The sequence below is a fragment of the Clupea harengus genome, chromosome 6 (assembly GCF_900700415.2).
Source record: "Clupea harengus chromosome 6, Ch_v2.0.2, whole genome shotgun sequence".
In the NCBI taxonomy this organism is placed as follows: domain Eukaryota; kingdom Metazoa; phylum Chordata; class Actinopteri; order Clupeiformes; family Clupeidae; genus Clupea; species Clupea harengus.
In genome coordinates this window covers 30,623,827-30,648,515 of record NC_045157.1, presented here as the reverse complement: position 1 = coordinate 30,648,515, position 24,689 = coordinate 30,623,827, and the positions used below count along the sequence as shown (strand labels likewise).

General features: G+C 40.7%; 3 protein-coding genes and 3 non-coding genes across 8 annotated transcripts; all 6 read right to left on the bottom strand.

The window, feature by feature from the left end:
• Positions 1 to 3,959: 3,959 nt before the first annotated feature.
• Positions 3,960 to 8,606, bottom strand: rpl13 (ribosomal protein L13). The gene is made up of 6 exons (XM_012817263.3): positions 8,488 to 8,606; positions 7,734 to 7,851; positions 6,990 to 7,131; positions 5,125 to 5,298; positions 4,447 to 4,503; positions 3,960 to 4,163 (listed from the first exon to the last, which is right to left on the bottom strand). Exons 2-6 carry the CDS (start codon positions 7,835 to 7,837, stop codon positions 4,005 to 4,007), a joined length of 636 nt encoding a protein of 211 aa, XP_012672717.1. The 5' UTR covers positions 7,838 to 7,851; positions 8,488 to 8,606; the 3' UTR covers positions 3,960 to 4,004.
• LOC116220907 lies at positions 4,781 to 4,862 on the bottom strand. Its single transcript, XR_004163944.1, has one exon. It is a non-coding gene; the product is annotated as a small nucleolar RNA MBII-202 (small nucleolar RNA).
• LOC116220906 lies at positions 5,406 to 5,482 on the bottom strand. The gene has a single exon (XR_004163943.1). It is a non-coding gene; the product is annotated as a small nucleolar RNA MBII-202 (small nucleolar RNA).
• On the bottom strand, positions 7,326 to 7,412 carry LOC116220909. Its single transcript, XR_004163946.1, has one exon. It is a non-coding gene; the product is annotated as a small nucleolar RNA MBII-202 (small nucleolar RNA).
• A 3,907-nt stretch (positions 8,607 to 12,513) lies between the features above and the next one.
• On the bottom strand, positions 12,514 to 16,292 carry gcshb (glycine cleavage system protein H (aminomethyl carrier), b). Of its 2 annotated transcripts, none has more exons than XM_012817280.3 (5): positions 15,913 to 16,292; positions 14,118 to 14,197; positions 13,921 to 13,984; positions 13,666 to 13,797; positions 12,514 to 13,522 (listed from the first exon to the last, which is right to left on the bottom strand). In XM_012817280.3, the coding sequence occupies exons 1-5, from the start codon at positions 16,061 to 16,063 to the stop codon at positions 13,425 to 13,427; spliced, it is 525 nt and encodes a 174-aa protein (XP_012672734.1). In that variant the 5' UTR covers positions 16,064 to 16,292; the 3' UTR covers positions 12,514 to 13,424. The 2 variants fall into 2 exon arrangements, with proteins under 2 accessions (XP_012672734.1, XP_031425594.1); XM_031569734.2 differs by having other exon boundaries at positions 16,041 to 16,289.
• Positions 16,293 to 16,945: 653 nt separating this feature from the next.
• Positions 16,946 to 24,609, bottom strand: kars1 (lysyl-tRNA synthetase 1). 2 transcript variants are annotated; one of them, XM_031569731.2, is made up of 15 exons: positions 24,504 to 24,607; positions 22,986 to 23,171; positions 22,634 to 22,775; positions 22,372 to 22,534; positions 22,189 to 22,282; positions 21,913 to 22,099; positions 21,619 to 21,744; positions 21,276 to 21,395; positions 20,779 to 20,941; positions 19,982 to 20,155; positions 19,595 to 19,680; positions 19,240 to 19,325; positions 18,882 to 19,008; positions 18,228 to 18,371; positions 16,946 to 17,439 (listed from the first exon to the last, which is right to left on the bottom strand). In XM_031569731.2, the coding sequence occupies exons 2-15, from the start codon at positions 23,123 to 23,125 to the stop codon at positions 17,365 to 17,367; spliced, it is 1,827 nt and encodes a 608-aa protein (XP_031425591.1). In that variant the 5' UTR covers positions 23,126 to 23,171; positions 24,504 to 24,607; the 3' UTR covers positions 16,946 to 17,364. The 2 variants fall into 2 exon arrangements, with proteins under 2 accessions (XP_031425591.1, XP_031425592.1); XM_031569732.2 differs by lacking the exon at positions 22,986 to 23,171 and having other exon boundaries at positions 24,504 to 24,609.
• Between the last annotated feature and the right edge of the window lie 80 nt (positions 24,610 to 24,689).

Sequence of the window (24,689 nt, the reverse complement as noted above, 5' to 3'; positions counted from 1 at the left end):
ATAGTTCTTGTGCTGCACTTAATATTTTCAGAGGAAGACAATGATGTTGAATCGTTGCATACCTGGCCAATTGCAGATGAAGTGGTGGACAGACTTGCCATGTCTGGTGCAAGAGTGACCAAAACACACCACAAAGACAACTTCCATATCGAGCTTAAGGAGATTATTGAAATGGTTCACTCCATTTATTCCCAGCTACTTGATGGTTCTGGAACAAAGCTGATTTTACAGTATGCTATGTCGGCCAGGGCTGAGATGGCTTCAAAAGATTTTGCTTGCTTTGAGGCTGAAGCAGTATTGAAGGCACACCAGGAAAGACCTGACAATGTAGTTAGTGCAACAGGGAAGGAGTTGCCTTGCCACAATCTGAAAAAATGTGGTCAGAGACCTCGTGGCCAACTTTTCCCGGTCTCTTTTGCAGACAAAGATAGCCTCCTTAAATGCCTTCAGCTGGCTGAGCAGTTGTGTGCTCTGGTTCAGCGAGATGTAGAAGAAGAGGAAGATGCAACCTTCCGGTCTGGACTGGAGGAACTGCAGGAATCAAGTGCTAGTGTGATCCAAGAGATTGCGGTTGATTGTTACAGTACTTGCAGGCCTTCCCTTCGAGAGATGACTGGGCAGTCGATTCAATTCTGAAAGATGAAGAGAACTGTATGCAAACATCTGGCATCATTATAACAAGCATTTGTAATTATTTCAAAGCCCCTCTGATTCCATGTGACAAAGAACAAGACAATATAAAAGATTCTGAAGCTACACCCAGCAAAGAGAAACAAAAGGATGAACACATCCAAAGAAAGAATGGAGTGAGTTCTTAAGATATTAATCATTACTGAGTGAAATACAGATTTGTGCTCCAGTTTCTCCAATGAAAAATGACACCCCACTCTCCACTTCACCATTACTGCTCAACTGCTGTTACATGTGTAATGTATCAGGCATTATGTTATTAGTTTTTTCTTTTATTTAGTTGTGAGAACTTCAATTGTATTCAATGCTAAATGACATTTGGAGGCCTAAGTCTTTTCTCTCTGCCCTTGTTTCAGTGTGTTGCACACATAACCTTGAGCATTGAGGAACCTGAGGAAGAGAGCACCCCACCAGGGAAACTGAGAACTCAACTCATTACAAAACATTTCTCATTTTCATACGTATCCCTTAAATACTTTATATCTGTAGAGATGAAAACGGATTCACCCATCTCTGTGACTTCTCCAATCTCCAGAGAAAATCAAGACATCCAAAGAGGGCATTAGAGGCTTTGGAAGGCATGTGAACTGCTGTACAGCATCTGAAGAGGCTGAATGAGATATTAAAGCATCATCCTGAACTCCCAGTGCAGAACTGAACATTTACAGGTGCATCTAAAAAAAATTGAATATCGTGAAAAAGTTCATTTTTTCCCATAATTTAATTCAAAAAGACACATTCATATATTCTAGAATTAGTAGACATAGAGTGGCATGTTTCAAGCTTTTTTTTGTTAATCTTGATGATTACAGCTTACAGCTCATGGAAATCAAAAATCCAGTATCTCAAAATATTAGAATAAAACATTTACAATACAGAAATGTCGACCTGAGAAGGGCTTTATTCAGCTAATTAACATAAAACACAAAAAAATATGTTAATTTATGCACTCAATACTTGGTCAGGGATCCATTTGCAAAAATGACTGCATCAATGCGGCATGACAGGGAGGCAATCAGCCTGTGGCACGGCTGAGGTCTTGTGGAAGCACAGATTGTTTTGATAGTGGCCTTCAGCTCGTCTGTATTGTACTGTACTCATTTTCCTCTTGACAATACCCCATAGATTCTCTATGTCAGGTGAGTTAGCTGGCCAATCAAGCACAGTAATACCATGGGCAGTAAACCAGTTACCAGTCGTTTTGGCACTGTGGGCATGTGCCAAGTCCTGCTGGAAAAGGAAATCAGCATCTCCACAAAGCTTGTCAGCAGACAGAAGCATGAAGTGCTCTGGCTAAAATCTCTTGGTAGACGGCTGCATTGACTCTGGACTTGATCAAACACAGTGGACCAACACCAGCAGATGACATGGCACCCCAAATCATCACTGACTGTGGAAACTTCAAGCAATTGGGATTCTGTGCCTCTCCACTCTTCCTCCAGACTCTGGGACCTTGATTTCCAAATGAAAAGCTAATTTTCCACTGAGCAACTGACAAGTTATTTTTCTCCTTTGCTAAGGTAAAACACTTCTGACGGTGTCTCTGGTTCAGGAAGGGCTTTTACACTAGGAATACAACACTTGTAGCCCACTTCCTGGACACGTCTGTGTGTGGTGGCTCTTGATGCACTGACTCCAGCCTCAGTCCACTCCTTGTGAAGCTCCCCCCAAGTTCTTGAATTGGCTTTACTTTACAATCCTCTCAAGGCTACGGCCATCCCTGTTGCTTGTGCACCTTTTCCTACCACACTTTTCCCTTCCAGTCAACTTTCCATTGTGGTTTTCATTGAATATGCTTTGATACAGCACTCTGCGAACAGTCAGCCCTTTCAGCAATGACTTTCGGTGGCTTACCCTCCTCATGGAAGGTGTCAATGAGTGTCTTCTGGACAACTGTCAAGTCAGCAGTCTTCCCAGTGATTGTTAATTAGCTGATTAGAGCTCTTCTCTGGTTGATATTTCTGTATTTTAAACACTTTATTCTAATATTTTGAGATACTGGATTTTTGATTTCAATGAACTGTAAACTGTAATCAAGATTAAAAAAACAAAGGCTTGAAATATTCCACTTTATGTGTAATGATTCTAGAATATATGGTGTCCCTCATTGAACTAAATTACAAAAGAAATATAAAAATTTGAGATGCACCTGTATAAAAGCTGTTTAACAATAAAACATGTTAATCCTAACATACATGATACTTGCTTCAAATGTAAAGACCAAAAAGGTACCTTATTTCATTGTATGTGGGAATGTCAAAAGATACTTTCTTTTTGGAGGAAAGTGTTGGACCTTGCTAGCCAAATCATTAGTGAGGAAGTGCCTGTTAGTCCTAAATTATGCCTATTGAATCTCTATCCAGAGGACTTCACTACCTCTAAAAAAGTTAGGTCTCTACTGAATATTTGTTTTCTGGAAGCCAAACTATGTATAGCTCGCTCATGGAAATCAGATACACCCTGTGCCACATCACAATGATTGAGGGAATGACTTCTTACTTAGCTTTAGAAAAGATAAGTTACACAACAAAGAATAGACTAGAGTTTTGGAAAATATGGAACATTTTCTACCAATTTCCTTGAGAATAACATGGATGTTGATGGTTGGATGGAGTCCTTTTTGTTTTGTTCTCCTTTAAACAATGCAAGTTAACTGATGTAATCCTAATTACTGCAACACACTGTGTACTGTGACACGAACATGTACTGTGTGCTGTGAGCAAATATGTGCATCGTGTTGTCTTATTTGTAAAATGAACAAAATTCTCATTTTTTTTTTTTTTTTAAACAATAAAACATGTGGCTATTTTTCAATATTTGATAACCTCATGTGTTGCCAACTTTCCGAATGTGAATTCCAGTGCCATTGAGGTGGTCTTTAGTGGCTGTCCCATGAGCCTAGTTATGCCATACAAACACTCAAACATGTTTCACTTCTCCAGCACTTTGGCACACTGGAGGTTCCCACAGGAAGAGCAGTCTTAAACTGTGCACTGAAGAGTGCATGGTAAATCTTGGATGTCATTGGAAAAGCTTTTATCCATGTAGGAGCAGGTGGGAAGTGGGAATCTGTTCCAAACTAGTTATGGTAGGCAGTTCAAAACCCAAACATGTAGCAATGGAGCTCCAAGATGAGGACTTAAACTGTGAAGGTGATCTCATTAAACAGGTTAGGTTTTTGTACCTACTGGTTAAGTCGGTCAGTTAGTTTACATTCTTCACCTTGAACTCAACCCTTCATTGAAACCCACTAAGCAGAACAGCCCAGGTTTGTTGACATATTTTTATTTTTAGTCTCATACAAACAAAGGTTTTTATTTCTTCTTCTCCACGTCCTGATCGGCGGCCTCCTTGGCCCTCTTGGCACGGATGCCAAAGAGACGGGCGTTGGCACGGGCCATACGCAGGCTGGCGAAAGCCTTGAACTTCTTCTCCTCCTCTGTGATGACGCGGGCCTTCTCCTTCTTGTACACCTGAACACAACCGCACAAGAGATACAAGACTTAGAAAGCTGCACAATAACACAAGTAGTGGTCTTAGAAGACCAGTCATCAGATTTAAAAGGAGGATCATCAAGAGTATCAAGGGTACAGTAATCCCCTCTTGAAAGACTACATTTAAAGAATACACATTAGGTTTTCCACCCCTCAGGCTGTAATTTGTCACAGGGAGTTTTGCAAAGATCTCGTTGCACTCAAAACACAATGACATTAAAATGCAGCTCGAACTGAGCAAAACAAAGGAAATCATACTTACGTTCTTAATGGGCATAACTGGTCCAGCAAGCTGAGTAGCCATCTTGCATTCCTCAGCCTGTGAAAGATCAATAAAGAAGATTGAAAGACCACACATCCATATTTGACACCAACTAAATCCAAGTATTGCCATATTTGAGTAGCACACCATTTGTGTGATACATTTCGTTTCTAAATTACCCTTTCGATCAGAAACCTTTTATGTTTGAGCAAACTTTCAGCATATTCTTACGGTCAGAAACACAAGGCCAATCACAAATTGCTCGTTCTCAACTTCAAGCACAGCACACATGATATCTGAATGCTGTAATGATCACAATTACAATGAGTAAGTAAATGTTTTTGTTTTGGCAGTCATCAGCTAAAAGGGTTCAAGGAATCATCACGGTGATACAGAGATTCCGGAGTTTGTCATCACTTGACTGCAGGATAAAACCAAGAGTGTGCAAAAATAAAAATTGTACACGTATTAAAGTTATTAAATGTTTTTACATGCAAGAGATGAAATAGGTCACTAAAACGTTGTACAGCCGTCCCTTTTAAAATACTTTGACTGGCATACATGCCTAGGAATTCTACAATACAGGTGTATTCCTTCAGAATTAATATCTAAATAAAATCCCCAATCAGAGAAAAAAAGCTCCAATCTTCTGGAAGATGAAGTGCTTGGGTGACTTACAGAGCTGTCGCCCTTCTTGGGAGCGGAGGCCTTCCTGGGGAAGAGGATGAGCTTGGAGCGGTACTCCTTCAGCCGCTGCACATTCAGCTGCAGGGACTCTGTGGATCGGTTGCGGCGGCGGTGGTCCACAGCAATGCCAATGGTGCGCGCCACCTTCTTGTTGATGCCAGCAGCCTGGGGTGGGGCACAAGACATGCACCATAGATGTCATTATATGTGGAACGACCTCAATTACAATGGGTAACAAAAATGTTCAGAAGACCAGCTTCTCCATTTCCCTTAACATTTTAGGCAGTCATCAGCTAAAAGGGTTCAAGGAATCATCACGGTGATACAGAGATTCCGGAGTTTGTCATCACTTGACTGCAGGATAAAACCCGAGTGCAAAAAAATGAAAATTTTACACATATGGACTGTCAGTTATTAAATGTTCTTACATGCTAGAGATGAAATAGGTCACTGAAACAGACAGTATTAAACCTGTACAGACTGGACTACAAAACTGAATTGCAGCAACAAATGTAGTTTCTTATTTAAGTTCTCTATATGGACTATATAAACTTTATACAAGCTCAACCAAACAATTTTCAAATAGGCAGCATCTAAACTGGGCAACTGCCTGTTTCTTCGTCCCCCTTTATATATAAATACTTAATTGTGCCTTTTTATGAATTAAGTGACATTCACATTGTAGCCATTTAGCTTCACCATCAAATTACAATGTTTATGTGTTAAGTTCAACCACCATAGGATTGTACTATGTTCCATTATGTACACAGAACTTTCTTCAAAGCAGTTGAAGGGAAACTTCTGGATCAATTTCCAGGACCAAATTCCTACTAGGGACAAAAACGATCGAAATATGTCCGGCATCAAGTCAGGCAATTACAAACCGGATATACACAACAGAATCTTATGAACGTTTTGTTTAAATCACTGCCAGGCTCATGAGCTATTATAAGGCTGTGGGAATATGGTATGGGTGCATACAGAGATACACCTGCATATCTACAGTTACCAAGGTAAATCTAAACTGTAGAAAATGACTGGAAGACGACTTGTAGAACGCTGTCTGTACAGTCAGACGCACTACCCCATCCAGTGCCTGTAGTCCATTATTGAGGGGAGGTGCCTCCCTTTGAGTACCAACTCCAGCACCACACGATAAGTCAATCGACTACAAGCACTAGGGGGGTACTTCGCCAGACTGGAAGTAACAGGTAAAACACTGAATGTAGTCAGTCCGTCATTTTCTACAGTTTTTTTTTTTACAGCTATTGAGGTAAACAGACATGGGTGCCTCCCTGTAGGGAACCTTTTCATGTTTGTCAGATGCTTAAAACATTAGCGAGCCCTCAAGTGGCTAAAACGGCGTACTTTGATGTACATGCCTACTTCAGAGGACTCCGTTGTGTAACCGCTTCTGCAGTTGTCGGTTTTAGTGTTCAAACTCAAAACTGGACCAATTTCTATCATTTTTGTCTTTCATAAAAGTTCAGCTCCAATAAGTTCTTAAAGGCCCAGGCTGAACCCCAAAGCTTCCCTTAAACCAATGTCAAGTAATCACAGCTAACATGGTTCTACCCAGTTATTACCCCATCAACACTACCACTCTGACAAGTGAGCCGGTGTTTTTATGCCACTTAAACTAGTGACCTGTTAGTGAGTTACAACTACGTAGTCACACTGCAACTCCTGACCTAAGTGTCATTATTTTAAAAGCTAGCTGAAATCCTTGAACCTAAACCCATTTGCATTCTAGGCCAAGACAGCTCATTCAAAACGGGTGCTAGTAGTTTAATTCTGCACAAGACGACACTCGGGACAGACAGCAAGTCATACAGGTCAACAAAGCAAGTCCATACCTTCAACTCCTCCAGGGAGAAACCCCGTCCAGACCGAACCTTGTTGTGGTATCTGACTGTTGGACATTTCACTGCTGGTCGCAGAGGTCCACCAATAGGACGAGGTGCGATGCGGCGAGCCCTCACAGAACGAGCCTTATGTCTGAAGGAGAAATGTGTCGTCAGTTTACCAAATCACCTTAGTATTGGAGAATCATTAAAGGCTTTACAAAGACCTTTCATCAATAGCTTCCACGGAACATTAACTAATCTAGCCAATCACAATTTGCACGTTCTCAACTTCAAGCAGAGCACACATGATATCTGAATGCTGTAATGATCACAATTACAATGAGTAACAACATTTTTTTGTTTTGGCAGTCATCAGCTAAAAGGGTTCAAGGAATCATCACGGTGATACAGAGATTCCGGAGTTTGTCATCACTTGACTGCAGGATAAAACCGAGTGTGCAAAAAAAAAAAAATCTAACTTTGTCCACACATATGGATGATCAACGTTATTAAATGTTCTTACATACAAGACAAGAAATTAGTCACTGAAACGTTGACAGCATTTTAAAAGGTAAGCTGTACAGACTTGAATACATGTCTAGGAATTATTTCCAGGTTAAATTATATGAAATAAAATGACCAGTCAACTACTGAAAGAAGTCAACACAGGACACATGATACTGAATGCTGCAAAGTAAATCTGTAAAGTTTATCATTTCTCTCAGTTAATATAACTAGTTAGCCAACACGTACCTGCGTTGTTTCCTGGCCGGCTGGTTGAACCATGTTCGCACCCTCTTCTGCCAATCTTTATGAAAGTGAGGGTTCAAGATCATGCCATTCCTACTGGGGGCCATGATTGCCTACTACCCTACACAGAAGGAAAGCATTACAATGTTACAGCTTGTAAATTCACCTCTCCACGTTTCACACATCACATGGAAGAAAGCAGAGGGACCAGGTTTGACAATCGGCTAAACTTTCTAAGTTACACAAAACAGCACCTTAAATCTTAGTATTTCAGTGGGTAATTACAACCAAGTCGCGTCCATTGCCATTACCGACGGGACCAGTACACAGACACGCTGCAATTTCCACGAGTCAACAAAGTAGGCCATGTTGACCGATTCACTGAGAAGCTAAGGTTAGCTGGCTACACAGTGACTACCTAGATGGACCCGTTCTGTCGGTTCACAAAGATCTTCAGTTATGGTGAATTCTAAATTATCACACTGTAATGGTTTCGCTCTGTATTAATTTGTTTGTTATACTGCAAAACCGTAACAATTTGGGCAGCATGAACAGACACGCAGCGAACTACTATTAGTGATCAACTTAAGACTATACAATACAATGCAGTCACGCATGCTAGACATAAAATAATATCACAGTGGTTGATAGGACACGCTATACTTTCATAAAATGTTATTATTTATTTCTGAAATAAGATAAACACCTAGGATTATTAAAGATAAAGTTATACATGACTGTGGTAAATTTCACATACCGTTCGGGGCGGAAAATGGCCGAAAAGAAAAGGAAGTGTCAAAGCGATGGATTGTGGGATATAGCAGTAACAACCAATGGAGATCGTTTGGTTAAAGCGTCTTCTTATAGTTTCCGGCAGACAAGATGCTGCAAGGATTCAGTGCTGCCTCTCCCCGGTGTAGAGAGGAATTTTTACCTGTAACAGGACGTTCTTCTCAGGAAATAGGGCAGTGGTTCTAATCGGCTATCTCTCACTTCGGTGGTCATTTAAGTGTAAACAATTGTTTGGCTCCCACCTCCTTAGTCTAATCTCCAGGCTATAACCAGCCGGAAACTATAGAGATATGTCCCCTTTCGCCCCCCTCCATCTTCTCAAAATAGGCTTCTCATGTCAGTCTCATCATGGAGCTGAACACTTAAAAGACACCACTCTTTCTATGGGGTCTCATATGATAATTCAAATATTAGTCCAGGCAAAATAGCGTTTTACGACAGACTAATTGTAAAATATTTTTTTTCAGCATAGATCATTTCTATGAGGTGTCCAGAACACCATAATACAAGTCCTAAGAAATCCTAGTTGAGGAAATATGTTTAATTCTCATCAATCCGAGATGTGTGCTAATAATGCATGGCAAAAATACACCTCAAAAATGTAATTTTTTCCTTTACCCCTATCAAAATGATACTTTACACAATGAAAGTACCCATGAAAAGTAACATTTGTTTGTATTACAAGTTTCTTTTGAAATTAATTTGAATATGCACATGAGCTCCACACTTATTGAATATGTCCGTAGGCAGAAACACCATTCATATGTATGCCAAATACATCGGCCCAATCTTCATCCAATCATCCTACTGCCAATGGGAGATGGCAATGCTGCTTTTAGACTGGCCTCTAACCTGAAAACTGCCTGGCTTGGTAGTACCTGCCAGGGGTATGGTGTTTCTGCCTATGCAATTAGGACATATTCAATAAGTGTGACGCTCATGTGCATATTTAAATTCATTTTAAAAGAAACTTGTAATACAAAAAAAGTTACTTTTCATGTATACTTTTACTATGTAAAGTTTTATTGTGGTAGGAGTAAAGGAAAATATTAAGCCTATTTGGGTGTATTTTGGGCATATTCGATTACTGTATAGCTCATTTGTATATTAAAATTCATTTTCAAAGAAACTTATAATACAAAAATGTTTACTTTTCATGGTTACTTTCATTGTGTAAAGTTTTATTTTGATAGGAGTAAAGGAAAAAATTACATTTTTGAGGTGTATTTATGCCATGCATTATTAGCACACATCTCAGATTGATGAGAATTAAACATATTTCCTCAACTGGGATTTCTAAGGACTTTTAGTATGTTGTTCTGGACACCTCATAGAAATGATCTATGCTGAAAAAATTTATTTTACAATTAATTCTATTTTTGGCTCCAAAATGCGTTAATTTGCCTGGCCTATATCCTCCATAACAGTTGGACCTGCACTCTTGTAAGATTCACATTGTACCCCCCTTTTCAGATACCCCCCTCATCAGCAAACATATCCATGGTCAGAAGAGAAGTTGGGAAGTTTTAGCCTGAAATTGAAATGCACGTTTTTTACTGTCAACAAAAAGATATATATTTTTTTGTTGTGACGAATCTTCTCAAATGAATTATTGACATAGAGAAGGGGAGAAATGTCCAGAATATTTGGGGAGCACTAATGGAAGTTCAAATCACCTTGTGACTGTAGTTCTTCTTGTGTGTATATCAATAGTATGTACATTAATAGGCTTAAGTGAACTGTCCATTACAAACCACCAGTGCAGTGTAGTTTTTCAAAGTGGCGTTTCATTTTAAATATATAACTTTAGAATGAGGATGTGTTTTAAAAATGCATTTCACTATATGGATTCAAATAGATGCACTGACGGAAATTATGATAAGATTGTGTCAGAGACTAATGCATCATGTTAAGTATTCCGATTGGTAGGGAAAAATGTCTAATAGTGGACAGATGGATCTTCAGAGACAAATACACAGAAAAAGATGGAACTGTTCCAGGGGATGATTGGCAACTGCAATTACTGAATATTAAGAGAAGAGACCTAGGGTGAGAAAACTAATTTAAGACACAGATCTTAAACATGGCAAAAAATCTGTTACACAACTGGATGGGGAGACTGGATCAGATGTGGTCTGACAAACGTTGTGCTGAAAATGGTGAGGGTGGACTCCTAGATGAGGTTGAAATGACTTCCTACAGTATCACTCACAGTAGCTGGTACATTAGGTGGCAGTGTGCACCTTGCAAATGGACTTCTAAACGGTCAGTTATCAGTCAACTGTCAGAAAAACAGAGGGAAGAGGTCTTGTTTTTCAAGAGATCAGGAAGCAATGGACATAGAAACCCCTCAACCTTCATTGTAGGCCTACACATGTCAATTGGTTCCATCTATTTCCACAGAGATTGGCTGTCTCTTAAGTCCTCTTGGGATGTGATCTATTATGACACTAATGTGGGTTGATTGGTGTGAATGAAAGTATTTTACTGTAATAATTGATTTCATGCAATGTAGGCCCTATATCATTTGAAAGGTAAATGTAACCTTGTATTGTATGCCTGGTTAGTCACCAGCGGTGCAGATGGGATTTTTGAACTGGGGGGGACGCTAACATCGCCTAATCAGCTGTGCAGAGTTATTAACTGATGATTGTCGCCTTATATAGGGAGAGTGGTGGGGACGGATCGGGGTCACTATGAATCTGGGGGGGACATGTCCCCCCCGTCCCCAGTGCTATCTGCGCCCCTGTTAGTCACCATACATAAGTTCATTGTACTGTACACAAGAAAGATTGTAGAGGAAACACAACAGATGGACATAGACATTTGTAAATTCAGCTTACTAGACATTGCATAAGCATTAAAAATGGCTGGACAATTTGAAATGATTATTTCATGATGCTTTATTTCATTATTTGTGTCAGGATTTGAAATTATTTTTTTTTCTTCCCCAAAGCTTTATTTCATTACTTCAGTAAGATTCATAGCTGCCATACGATGATCTTGCTACAGGGTCCATTTTCATTGTTTTAATCCAATAACTACCTAATTATTAACTGTCAACTCTGGCCCTAACTGTCAACTCTGGCCCTGAAATGTCCTGCTGTGTATCAGTTATTTCACATGTGCATGGCATGGAGTTCTATTCCTCTTGTTGTGGCCGAGTCTTGTGGAAGTTTGTAAGAAATGACATTATTTAGACCATTTAAAAACAAGGACATTGCTATTCATACAAGTTTACACATCACTATCAGCCATGTTAGGCAACCATAGTGCTTGTAGAACATGGCACAGGCTGTGAATAACATCCTGATAGGCAAATGTTAACTTTTCTGTAAGGGAGAATCTAGTCAAAACATATTCAGAATCAGATGAGAGCATGTGCTGAAAATCACAACATAGTCCTGAGTGTTTGAAGGGTTAATGAATTCTATGCTTGTCTGACTCATTACTGTGAGGACAGTAGTCTATTTCAAAAGGCACTATAAACTCTCTCCTACTGTATCCTTGGCTCTATTTATACTCTGACCCCATCATTAATGATTGATTATCTTTCTCCCCATAGTGCATCTTTATCTTAATCAGAGTGCAAAGGTCAAGGTGTGTCAAACTGCACCACTGCACTCTGACCCTCAGGGGCAACTGCTCTTGCCTGCACATGCATCACATGTAGATATACAATACAGGTGACAGTCCCAAAGTGCAGGTTCCTTATATGCAACCCTAAACACTCCTGGTGAATGAAGTTTCTTGTGGACCACATTATCATGGCTGTGCAGTCCAGTGCTCAATATACCATGCAGATAAACTGCTTGGTTACTGTGAAAGAGGTTATCTGGTCTAATGAAGGTGTATTGTACAAAGTACATGGTTGCACAATCCTGGTGAAAGGGACCTTCCTTCCATTCATACACATGATTGACTCTCATCAAGAACCATTTACATTTCCCTGTTGATATGGCCAAGTTTACATGTGTAACAAATCACAGAATGAACACAGAGTTGTGCTTTATTGTGTCACTTTGTTTACAATGAAAAACATGCTTACAAAGATCAGCCGCATGAACCTGGTTCTAACTATTTCATGAGAAAGGACTGTGGCTGAAGTCCTTTGGAAACATTATTTTACAGTGTTATGTGTAAGTTTTTGGTTAACATTTGAGGGAAACTACTGTTTGATTACTTTTATAACAATCACAATAAAAAATATAGCCACAAGCGGGTCCAAGCAGCATCTGCAAAGCACCCCAGGTGGCAAAAGGTTGAAGGATTTGACAGCTTCAAAAGGTGTGAAAAAATTTCAAGTATAAGTATACCAAAGTTCAGATTTTTAGCTTGACCGGTTCTAAGGATATTGCTATACGTCAGTTGTACCATCCCCTAAAGGATGAAATGTCACAAAATCAAGCGTGTATCCAAAGCATATTGTAGTGATTATGTGTATGAAGTTTCATTAAGTTTGAACCATTACAATAAAAGACCTTGGCCATACAGTATTTGATTGACGCAGAACTTTGAAACAGGCGTATGGATCAAAATGCCTTTGATAACTTTTTGTCAGCATTGTCTGTAGATGATTTCCAAATTTCCTGACAATCGCATGAATGGCCTCTGAATAGTTCGTTTTACTTTCACTTTTCAAAATGGCAGGAAAATTTAGCAGGCGTGAATCTGAAATCTATGGTCAAGATTTTCTGCCCATTGCGTTTTATAGTGGAGAAAAATAATAGGAAGAATAAATCAGAACAAAAACAATAAGGTTCCAACAGCTTTTCTGCTTGGTCCCCTAAATAAATAAAATGGAAATAGTAAAACATTAGTATTTTCCCCATGAGAATAAGATCCTCTGCAAATTTCTGATCATGATTAATGTCAAGTAAGAAAGGCAGCATCTTCACAGTATTAGGCATCAAGTGACTTTACAAATTTGCCATATGCATCCTCATCCATCAGATCGTCAACTTCCCCAGGATTGTCAATGGTCATCTTAATCAACCAGCCTATGGAGGAAAAACAAGAATTACTCGGTTGCTTCTAAGTGGTTCAGGAGAACCCTCAAAATCAAGATGAAGATATTATAGATTTCTGAAATGGCAATGAAGCCATGTGAGCTCTGTTGTAGGCCGCTGGTGAACATGCTCACCTCCCTCGAAGCAGGCTGAATTCACTAGACCAGGGGTTTGTGCCAGTTCCGTGTTGATCTCAGTCACCTCCCCAGTCAGTGGAGAGTACAGCTCACTAGCAGCCTTTACACTTTCCAGCGCCCCGAACTCCTCTATGAGACAACGGGGATTATGTTAGGTTTCCTCAGAACAGAGCTGAACAATTTAAAATTATCTTCACAGAGATGTCAGCCATCATGCATCATGGCCCTCAGTAGCATACTTCATCTTCTTACCCATTTGTTCAAGCTTTTGCCCAACCTCTGGGAGTCCACAATAAACAACATCACCTAATGCCTCCTGAAAGCATAGTTGATACAAAATATTCAAAGTTCAGACAGTGATAACAAGTCAGTTATTTGCCAATAATAACAATAACAATTTTAAGATTAGCGTTTAGAGTTTGATTTCTGCCATGTGCCAGGCTATGTACCTGAGCATAGCTGCTGATGCCGACTGTTCCGATCCCCCCCTCCACTCGAACCCACTCATGCTTGTCTGTGTATTTGAGGGCTGTAGAGGCAGAATCAGAATAGGGAAGTGTAGTTTATTGAAATATCTTCTACATGAACGAAAGCACAGTTAATCGTGCATTAATGCATGCCAATCAACATTTATCCCACTTACAGTAAATTGTCATAGATTTTCTTTGAATGATATCTGACAGGCTATGAATGTTGATCTCATTTTCTGTAATAGCTAATGAGCTAAATAATCTTATAATTCCTTTGTATGTTGCTTCAACGTTTCATGTCAGATGTTTCATTTCTGTGGAACTGCTTGAAAGTATAAATCATGAGACAATAGCCCACAGCGCATAGAAGAAACGTTACACAAGACCTTGTGCAAAGCTGTCCAAAGCAGCACAACGAACTTCAAGTATAGGGAGGAGACAGGACTCATGGAATGGGCAACTCCCCCACGGACCACAGCATTATTGGCCATCAAATAATCAATGAGGAAACGCTAGCAGTGCAAGCCATCTCACAATTCTGACACTGACATCATCTGTGGACACGTAGTGCAACCAATTCATGACTAATCATCACAAGAGAAGCATATAACATAAACGGTTATCCTAATGTCATAAATAGACTATTGTAACAAAATGCAATCGTTTGACATGTCCCCGTGAACAGGATACGAGCGAAAAAGTATTTTACTCTACTAGTCTAAATCTTCCACGTTTCAGACAGTCGAGGCAGGACTTAAATGCCTCAGCAATTTTCAATGGCAGAATTAGGCCTAGACAATACAGAAAAATACAGGTTTAAACCAGATTGTGAATTGTGCTGGATCTGAAAGCATGGTTGAGTGATGTTAAAGAAGCACACCGCGCCTCCCTCTTGTCGGTATGGACTCAAAGCTTCAAACCTGTCCTCAAATGCATGCATACAAGTTAGGGAATAAAAAGAAAATAAACCGCTTAACACTGCAATTGGATGTATAGCACAACAAAACCAGATAACTGTGCATAAGCTACATTCAAACTGACCTATTCTCTTCGGGTTAATTATGTCCTTGTGCGCACACGAGACACTCGACGAGTGTTTAATTAAGTTTAATAACCCTTGCTTTCGGCCGTTAGGATAATCAAACGCACATGATCTTGAGAGGGAAACCATGGCGATTTGGCTGTCGCTGAAGTGGCTCTTACTGTACCGCAATGCAAACACATTAGAAAGAAAAATATAGCCTTCAGAGCAGATCATTTACAAAGTTTGTCATTTTCTGGAATGTCTACTTAAGTAAGCTAAGACATTCACGTTACTCAGCAAGGTTGGAAACTGAGTGGGTGCACCTGACCGAGAAACATTGAACAGTTTCCCCTCATAGTTAGGCAGGAATGCAATTTATTCATTCAAAACGGGCCATTCCTATAAAGTGTCGTTGATTAACGTCATTTTCTCGCCTAAACCTAAACTGAGCGTGTGTAACATCGCTAGCCTTAGCGCTTGGCAACATCCCACATTCCAATGGTGGAACTTTGTAACAGGCTTCTACAGCTTTGCTTTTTTTGTGAACACAAGTTTGGCTATACACGCACTTCAGGTCAACATCAGAATCTGTTTAAAAAACAACAGTTATAACAGGACTCGTAGTGGCACATTTCACCCATGTGACTTGTTTTTTCAATCTCAGCAACCCTTTCCTGTTAATGAGTAGGCTAATAGCCCCCTTCGCGATTCGTAACATTTGCACATTTGGTCACAATGTCTACATTTTACCTGATGAGAGACTTGAAGTTGTGCTCAGCGTGCGATGAAAGCTGGCCCTCAAGAAATATTGACACGATGAAATCTGAGAGGGTCTGGTTAACAGTGGTAGTGAAGTGCAAAAGTTTGAAGAAACGCACCGGAGAGCCGCATACATCGCCATCTTCACCAAGGGTCTACCGTGTAATAAATAATTCTGATGCAGTCGACCGTGAGAAGAGAGGCGCGCAGTTCTACTCACATGCGCGCTCCCGACACATGAAAGGAACAGTGGGCACAAGGGTCCAAGTTCGAGGCCCCCACAAATAGCCTATCTTTGCTGACAACGCTTTTAGATAATCCAATTCTGTACCATCTTGAGTACAGAGTTCCTGATAGCATACGGTTTCCAATCGTGTCGGATGTGGCCTGCAAAGTGAAGCCTATCTCCAAATCAGTCACGCATCGTTCATGTGATGGGCTATTTGACTTTGAAATTGGTGTTTCTTAAAAACCGTTTTCCTGTTTTTTTACCCAACACAGCACAGAACATTTTTCATTCCTACACCTGTTTTTACTAAATGTGTAATTTATATGTGCTTCTAACTTGAAGAACTAACCTAGGTCACTCAAAATATGGGACTGTCCTCAACCAACGGCGTAGTAAAATGTTAAGGTAAAATGTTTCCACGTGAAATGTTTAGATTTATAAAAAAAATATATAGGCGAAACAACTTTGATTTGATGCCTTCCAGAGGCATCATTTTGTTTTTATCTCTTAAATTTGATCGCGAACTACAACTGTGCCAAATACTGGCGACAGAAGACTACTCCTGATTTATGAACTTTACCATATATGGGGTCTCAGGAGCCAGTATTTGCAACTTGTTCACGATTGTTACATAGGTCACACAAACCTGCCTGTAATTTTATAGGTCTCCCTCCCTAATTTGGAGCATCACCTACTTATGAACACACAGATATGTTTTACATCCAAAGTAACTAATTTCACAGGATGTTATTTATATAAAAATTCATTCAAAATGATTAAAACACATACATCCACTACTTTTAAAGTTTCTTTAATTCCTGTGTCAACATGTCTGTAAATGATTGATGTATTTGTTTCACTTGATAATTAAAAAATAGACAGACTGTAAAACCAGAGGGACACCAATAAAAAATCAGTGGCCACCTCCACACCACCTAGAAATGATTCTGAAAAGCAGGTGGCCTACTTAATCAACAGGAAGTCCTGTCTATCTCCATTACTGCAGACAGGACACAGCCAAAAAAAACACACACATGAGCTCCCTTAAGTATACCGAGACCAAAACACCTTGGACATTAAGCCTTTACACCCACTTAACATTAGATGCCCATCAAAGCCATTTGTGGTAGCAATACAATTCCTCTCCTATGTCTGATCTGGACACCGTTGCCGGTGTCTTTCCTTTGGCAAGTGAAGGTAAAAACTCCTCTGGGTTACACTGAGGTGCCCTCTGCTGTTGGGGCAGGCTTATTGTCATCAGGCTTCATGGCAGGGAACAGAAGGACCTCCTGCAAGAAAAAGGAGACATGGGATTAGTGGATTGGTCCACCTAATGTAAATGCAACCGCCACATTCTGGCCACATAAAATGAGCAAACTGGCAAAGTGTCTGTCAAAGGGACAGATTTAGCCTAACTGTAGCGTAACCGCTGGTGCCTGGTTCCATCAAAGTATCGGCACAAATCAGTTGTCATCCCAGCAGCAGGCCATAAACCACTGCAACGTTAAAGCAGTTGGGAATGCGCTGCCCCAGAGAGTGTGCGAGCGGATGTGTACCATCCCAACCTTTTTTGCAAGATGTGCATCTTTTGTTGAAGAAAGAAAGGCACCTTCACATACATGTCCATGGGACGTTACTCATGAACCCATGTTATAGAGCCATGAGCGGAGAGCAGAATCAGCGCGCTGGTTAGTGTATTATAGTGTACCTTTATATTGGAGCCATGAGCGGAGAGCAGAATCAACGCACTGGTTAGTGTATTATAGTGTACCTTTATATTGTTGGAGCAGAATCAGCGCACTGGTTAGTGTATTATAGTGTACCTTTATATTGTTGGAGTCAGTAGCACACTGGTTAGTGTATTATAGTGCACCTTTATATTGTTGCGCTGGTTAGTGTATTATAGTGTACCTTTATATTGTTGCGCTGGTTAGTGTATTATAGTGTACCTTTATATTGTTGGAGCAGAATCAGCGCACTGGTTAGTGTATTATAGTGCACCTTTATATTGTTGCGCTGGTTAGTGTATTATAGTGTACCTTTATATTGTTGCGCTGGTTAGTGTATTATAGTGTACCTTTATATTGTTGGAGTCAGTCAGGAACATGGTGACTCGGTCAATGCCCATTCCCCAGCCTGCCGTGGGAGGCAAGCCGTACTCCAGAGCAGTGCAGAACGTCTCGTCAATGGACATGGATTCGTCGTCACCCTCCGCCTTTGCCTGTTGGTACCCAGTCATTCACACACAGACAAGCACACAGAAGACCAGTTAACAACCTTCACGCAGTGATTTGTTTTTTTTCATTCAGCTAAGATTTAACTGATGGGTCAACAAATCTTTTTGTGAAATTGTGTAGATTAGGTTATAGAGCCAGTTTCAGATATGAGCCCAGAGTCTGGCCTCACTGGGAAAATAAGTAAACCATCCAATTTGTTTTAAAGACAGACAAGACTTACTTTCTCTAAGGGTCTTTACCAAATAATGTTTTGTAATATCTGTGTCAACTTTGTGGTGAATGAGATGCTGACAAAGTGTAACAAAACACAAGACATGAGCAATCTACCATAAACTGGTGCTGCTGAAATGTCCCACTTTAGAAAAATCGGACAACTAGAACCAAGGTCAGTAAATCTGCCCATTAAGACACTTGTCTACCCAAATGGGTTATTCCAACAACAGGATGTTTCCATCATTGTTTTCAATATGCTTCAAGGTGAGGTGAAAACCCACCATAGCCTGTTGCTCAAAGAGTTCCCTCTGTCTGACGGGGTCATTCAACTCTGTGTACGCATTACAGATCTCCTTTTTCATGACGAAGAGCTCGAAGCGCTCAGTCAGTCCTTTCTGCGATCGGTGCCTGGGGAAATAGAAAAGAGAAGTGGACGAGACAATGGTTAAGGCCAAAACAATGCTAAATAATAGCAATAGCTATATTATAGGAGAAAAACCTCTGTGTCAAGAATATCACAGCCATGTCTCCAGACACTGCTGATTAGCTTTATTCACAAGAAATATACACAGATAGCAAACTCACACACTGAGTAACCTTCAGATGGACATCAATATTACAATTACCACTATTTCTTACCACTTGGCCAGCGGACTCATGATCTGTGGATGGTCACAGATGAAAGTGGGATTGATGCATGTTACTTCCAAGTAGTCTCCCACCATCTGTAATAGGATAACAAGAACAAGGAGACACATGAGATTAAGTAAATACAATGGTTGTCAGGCACATGAAGATAAATAAGACATGTATTTGTATCTTTATCCACTACAGTAAGGGAATGAAAATCACATCGCTTAAAGGGTGCGGTCGACGATTCTAATCCAATAGACTTTTTGTCAAATTGCTCCACACATATCCCTTGAATAGAAAAAGACATGGCCATTTGCTCATTTGGCCAGACACTGAACAGACTGACTGAAATGGCACCCACCTTGTCTAAGAGACGGGCCGTGGTTCTAGGAGCAGAGCACTCCACTCCCTTCTGGGTGCAGAGGTCATCGAAGAACTTACGAGTCTCTAAAAAGAATCAGGCACTGAGATGTCAGAGTCAGACAGACAAAACCTATTCTGTCAAACAAGAGTGATATCTGGAAAGTGCGGTAACATTTGGGTGTGTTTAACTAGCTACTTGCTTCATCTTCCTTACAGGGCTGGATTGATCTTTTACAGAAAAGCACTTGGATATAAGCCACAAAAAATGAGTATTCATAACAGCATTATGTGCCATGCTAGGCTGTGACAGTAAATATAAGTATTCAAATGATTTGTCCTTGGATGGCGAGTTTTAGGGTTATGGATAAAGTGGGAGTGGCCTTACCATTGCTGTCATATGTGTCCGGGGGAGGGAACTTAACACCCATGGCTTTCTCCAGGTCGTACACCATACTGACCCTTCTGAAGGGCGGGGTGAAGTCGATCTCATACGCCTGCCCATCTGGCCCATCAGGATGGTAGGTCACCTTGTAGCCACCAGTGATGTGCTTCACCATTCCTGAAGGCACAATGGTAGACATAGAAATAGCCGCCCTGAAAATGAGTTAACTGCAACATGATGAGACTGCACCATACCCAGGTCTTCACAATATACTTTCCTAGGGCATCCAAGTTGATAAGATGTAAACACAATTTTCAGAGTTGAAGTGGCCATTTCTGCAAAACTATTATGCAAACTAATAAGCCATTTGCCATATTCTGACACATTATACATCACTCTGAGGTGCAATTAAGAATGTTTTTCCCCCTGTGTAAAACATAAAAGGAAAGTCCATTTGTTTTGTAACTTAACATAAGTCAAAACAGCCAGATTCTAGTGTTCCATAACAAAGACACTTAATACAGACTTAATCATGTAGGACAAGGTCCTAAAGCACAGGCAGCTGCCATGAGTTGAATGAAACAAGATAAAGATAGTGAGACCAGTATTATCTGATCACTTTGTACATATACGGCGCGTTTTCTATTGACATTTACACTCTACGCGGTCTCAACTGGGACTTTGTGATGGCTACAACAATCGGTTGGGAAATAACAATTTAGATACATGAGGATGTGTGAAACCTGGTGACAAAAACAGTTGGAAGTACACAGACTTTCAGCTCAGACAGTAGGACTGACCTGAAAGCAGCTTCTCTGTGATGTCCATGAGGTCATGGTAATCAGCATAGGCCATGTAGAATTCGCATGTAGTGAACTCTGGGTTGTGAGTCAGGTCGATGCCTTCATTCCTGAACTGCCGGCCAACCTCATACACTCTATCAATACCGCCAACCACCAACATCTACGGGGGAATCAACACCATTTTCACATAAGGTAGCAAAACATCCATATAAACCAGTTCTTAGGGTTCCCTTTAGCTGATATTGCTAACAGAACACTGGGGCAAAGCTAGTTTCGTCAGTGGATTCAGAATAGAGTTGTCAGACCAGTGTGGTTTGTTTTCAACTGGTGGCCAGTGGTTCAGAATGAACAGAAAAGGGACACTATAGACCTGCCAGAAAACTACATTCAACATATCACGATTATCCACCCACCAACGTCTAAGTACTTTTTTTTGTAACATCAGACCAGTGCTATCAAACATGTGATGCAGAGGAGCATGAGATCGGTGTTACCTTATGGTACAACTCTGGGGCAATTCTCATGTACAGGTTCATGTCCAAGTCATTGTGGTGGGTAACGAAAGGCCGTGCAACTGCCCCACCAGGGATGAGGTTCATCATGGGAGTCTCAATCTGCAAAGCAGTGAATAACATTATCTTAAAATGTCCACGAATACATCAGAACAATGTTGTGACATTCAATGGCTTTCAAAGTCAGCAATCATTTGCATCTACAGATCTACAGTGTTCTGTGGTATTTGTACGACCAACACTTCGATATACATTTCATATTTGGTTTAAATATCAATTACACATTGACAAATGGCTAACTTCTGCCCCCATGTGGGCTTCATACCTCCAAAAAGCCAAGCTGGTCCAAGAAACTACGCAGGTAAGTGATGATTTTTGCCCGCGTCACAAACTTTTGCCTAACAGGGTCATTCAGAATCAGATCCAAGTATCGCTGACGGAACCTTGTTTCCTTTAAAGACAAATTATAGAAAAGGGTCTCATCAGAGATATATTTAAGTTATACATGTGACTGGGTTGCCATTTGGCAATCCTTTTGACAACTTAAGCGTTCTATGGTGTAAATCCTTTACATCTAAGGAACAGAGAGACAACACAAATTGCCCATGCTGGATTTTACCTTGTCCTTGAGCCCAAAGTGGAGATGGGGCAGCATATGTAGACATGGGGACAGAAGGGTCATCTCAATGGGAATAATGCTAAGCTCTCCTTTCTTTGTCTTTCCAGGGTTACCACGAACTCCAACAATATCACCTCGTCTCAACTTGTTATTGATATGCACAAACTCTTCCTCTGATTTGTAATTCCTGTTCAATCATCAAGGTGAAAAGACCGTTAAGAAGCATTTGTTGACTTGAATGAGAATATGAATTAAGGAGTGAGACTTAAATCACACCTGTTATTTGCCATGACTTGCAGTTTCACACCTTCCCCTCGTAGGTCATAGAACAGCAACTTGGCACCTGATGCCCTCTTAGCATGAACACGACCTGAAAATAAACCAAACATTCACTTATACATGATACATCCGATATCAGCAGCACTGTTATGCAGACAGCAGCCATCTGTTTATCCATACCTGCCACACTGAGGACATCCTTTAGTTGGTCCCCTGGCTCTAGGTGGTTGTACTTCTCAAGAAACTCTGAGAGTGACAGGTCCACCTGATACTTATGGGGGTAGGGATCCTCCGACGTGCCCTTCAGTGCTTGGATAGCTTGTGTACGAATCTTGAAGTATTGCTGTGCAGAAAAAAAAACATATGATTCTAGTGATGCTATTCTTCAAATGGTGCTAAATGGCAAAGTGACATGCTTTGGGCTGCTTGCCCCATCACTTACATTGGGGTCCAGAGTTTCCTCATCAGCCCCATAGTCATTCTGCTCAGGCTTGTCATTGGGCTTCTTCTGGTCAAGCTGCTCCTTGACCTTGGCCTCTTTCTCTGATGCCTTCTTATCAGCTTTCATGCGCCTTTTCAGCTCACTGAAAGAACAGGGGAACGTGGTTCTTTAAGGATAACAAGTGCTGAGGGAAGTCAGTCAAACTATCAGAAAACTGATCCAGACGGGGTTAAAAGGGTAAGTGGAAAGTTGAATGCACATGCATAAAGTCCTAAAAGCAAGATAAATAAATCACACAATTCCAGTGACAAAAGGTTGGTTGTTTTTCACATTACATGGAAAAGCCACCAACCTCTTGTCACCTCGCCAGCGATGTCCCTGAATTAGCGCAGGAACGGCTGCTGGATTGGGGCAAGCAAGCTTTGGCATCAGTGCCTTGACCCCAAGGGCTTGGCACACCTGCCGCCCGGCCACTCTGACCAGTGTCAGCATGGTATGGGGCAGTTCTACAGTTACTGCGACAGGTCAGTGCCCAGACCTGAGGAAACAGAGGAAAGCCCACTAGAATTCTGCTTTCACAGTGGCCGAAATGATAACCGCAGACTCCCTATAGCGAACTCTAACCTGTGAACTAACGTTAAGTTGTTGCACAGCGAGTAGCAACGACAGAGCGTGATTATTTATACCATGAGGTGAATGGTTTCATAGAACCAAAACGGCTGATTATAATGTGTGTGAGAACGATTGATCTCTGCAAAGTCATGCCAGTACACAGTAAAGTGCCGGTCTAATGGTCGCCTTCTTGGCTTCACTCCAGAACATAAGATACAACTTAGAGGGAAACTTTTAAATTTAGCATTCTCTGTTTCTTCTACATCTGCTTTCTTTCTTGTATTTCGTGACATGCACATGTGCACTATATCAGGATATCGGTGTTATCAACTGTCCAAAGCAACAAACCACAACGCCATAAGTACACATTGCCTCTCTACAGTTTTACACTTAGTAAAGGTTTGGACTCAAAATATCTAAAAAATTGGACCCAGGTTGTAAAATGTCAAAGTGACATCTGTGTTATCAACTGTTCAAAGCAACAACCACAACACCCTAAGTACACATGGCCTCTTGTTTCTTCAGTCATTTTCATACAGAAACTGAAACATACACTACAGAAACTGAAGAAAGTGTCACTTTCTACAGTTTTACACTTAGTAAAGGTTTGGACTCAAAATATCAAAAAATTGGACGCAGGTTGTATTATCTCAAAGTGACATTGTGCAGATATGCATATCAGAAAATCGGTGTTATCAACTGTTCAAAGCAACAAACCACAATGCCCTGAGTACACATTGCCTATTGTTTCTCCAGTCATTTTCATACAGAAACTGAAACTGAAACGTAAACTACAGAAACGGGCACACCCAGTAAAGGTTTTTTCACCTTTAAGATATCAAAGAATCGACTAGTAGCCTTCAGTTTAGCTAACGTTAGCGTCGCCTTCATTTGCAACATTGCTTATGGGGCTAAATAGGTACGTAGAATTACTTCGTAGTCGCATTCAAGTGCTAGTGTCGTAAAGCTATATTTCGTATTTTCATGCAAGAAACGTTTGAGGAAAACCAGCAAAGTGCACAACAGTTAGCTATTTGAGTCTAGTTGCTAACTTATGGTACAGAACAAGGAGCTACACGGTACCATCATGCTGCTCCATCTGATGTAATTTCAAGCAATGCCGCATGGCAACTTGACCACATCATTGAAAACGAACAGTCTTCATATAAGGAGCAAATACATCGTCCGCCAAATACTTTAAATAAGACAGAGAAAGTGTAACTGTTGAAAATACAGATTGTACTTGACATTAGCTTACTTTTTGCTGAGTTTCTCTCCATCTGCAGCCACCGCATCCGCCATCTTCTGAGACTAGCTGCGTGCGTGTCGACCAATCGAGATAGACGGAAACGTCGGCACGCAATGGACCATGGTAAACTTGGTTCATAAGCTCCGCCTTCTTTTACTGTCAATGCTACGCCTAGGTACACGTTGGTTTCAGAAA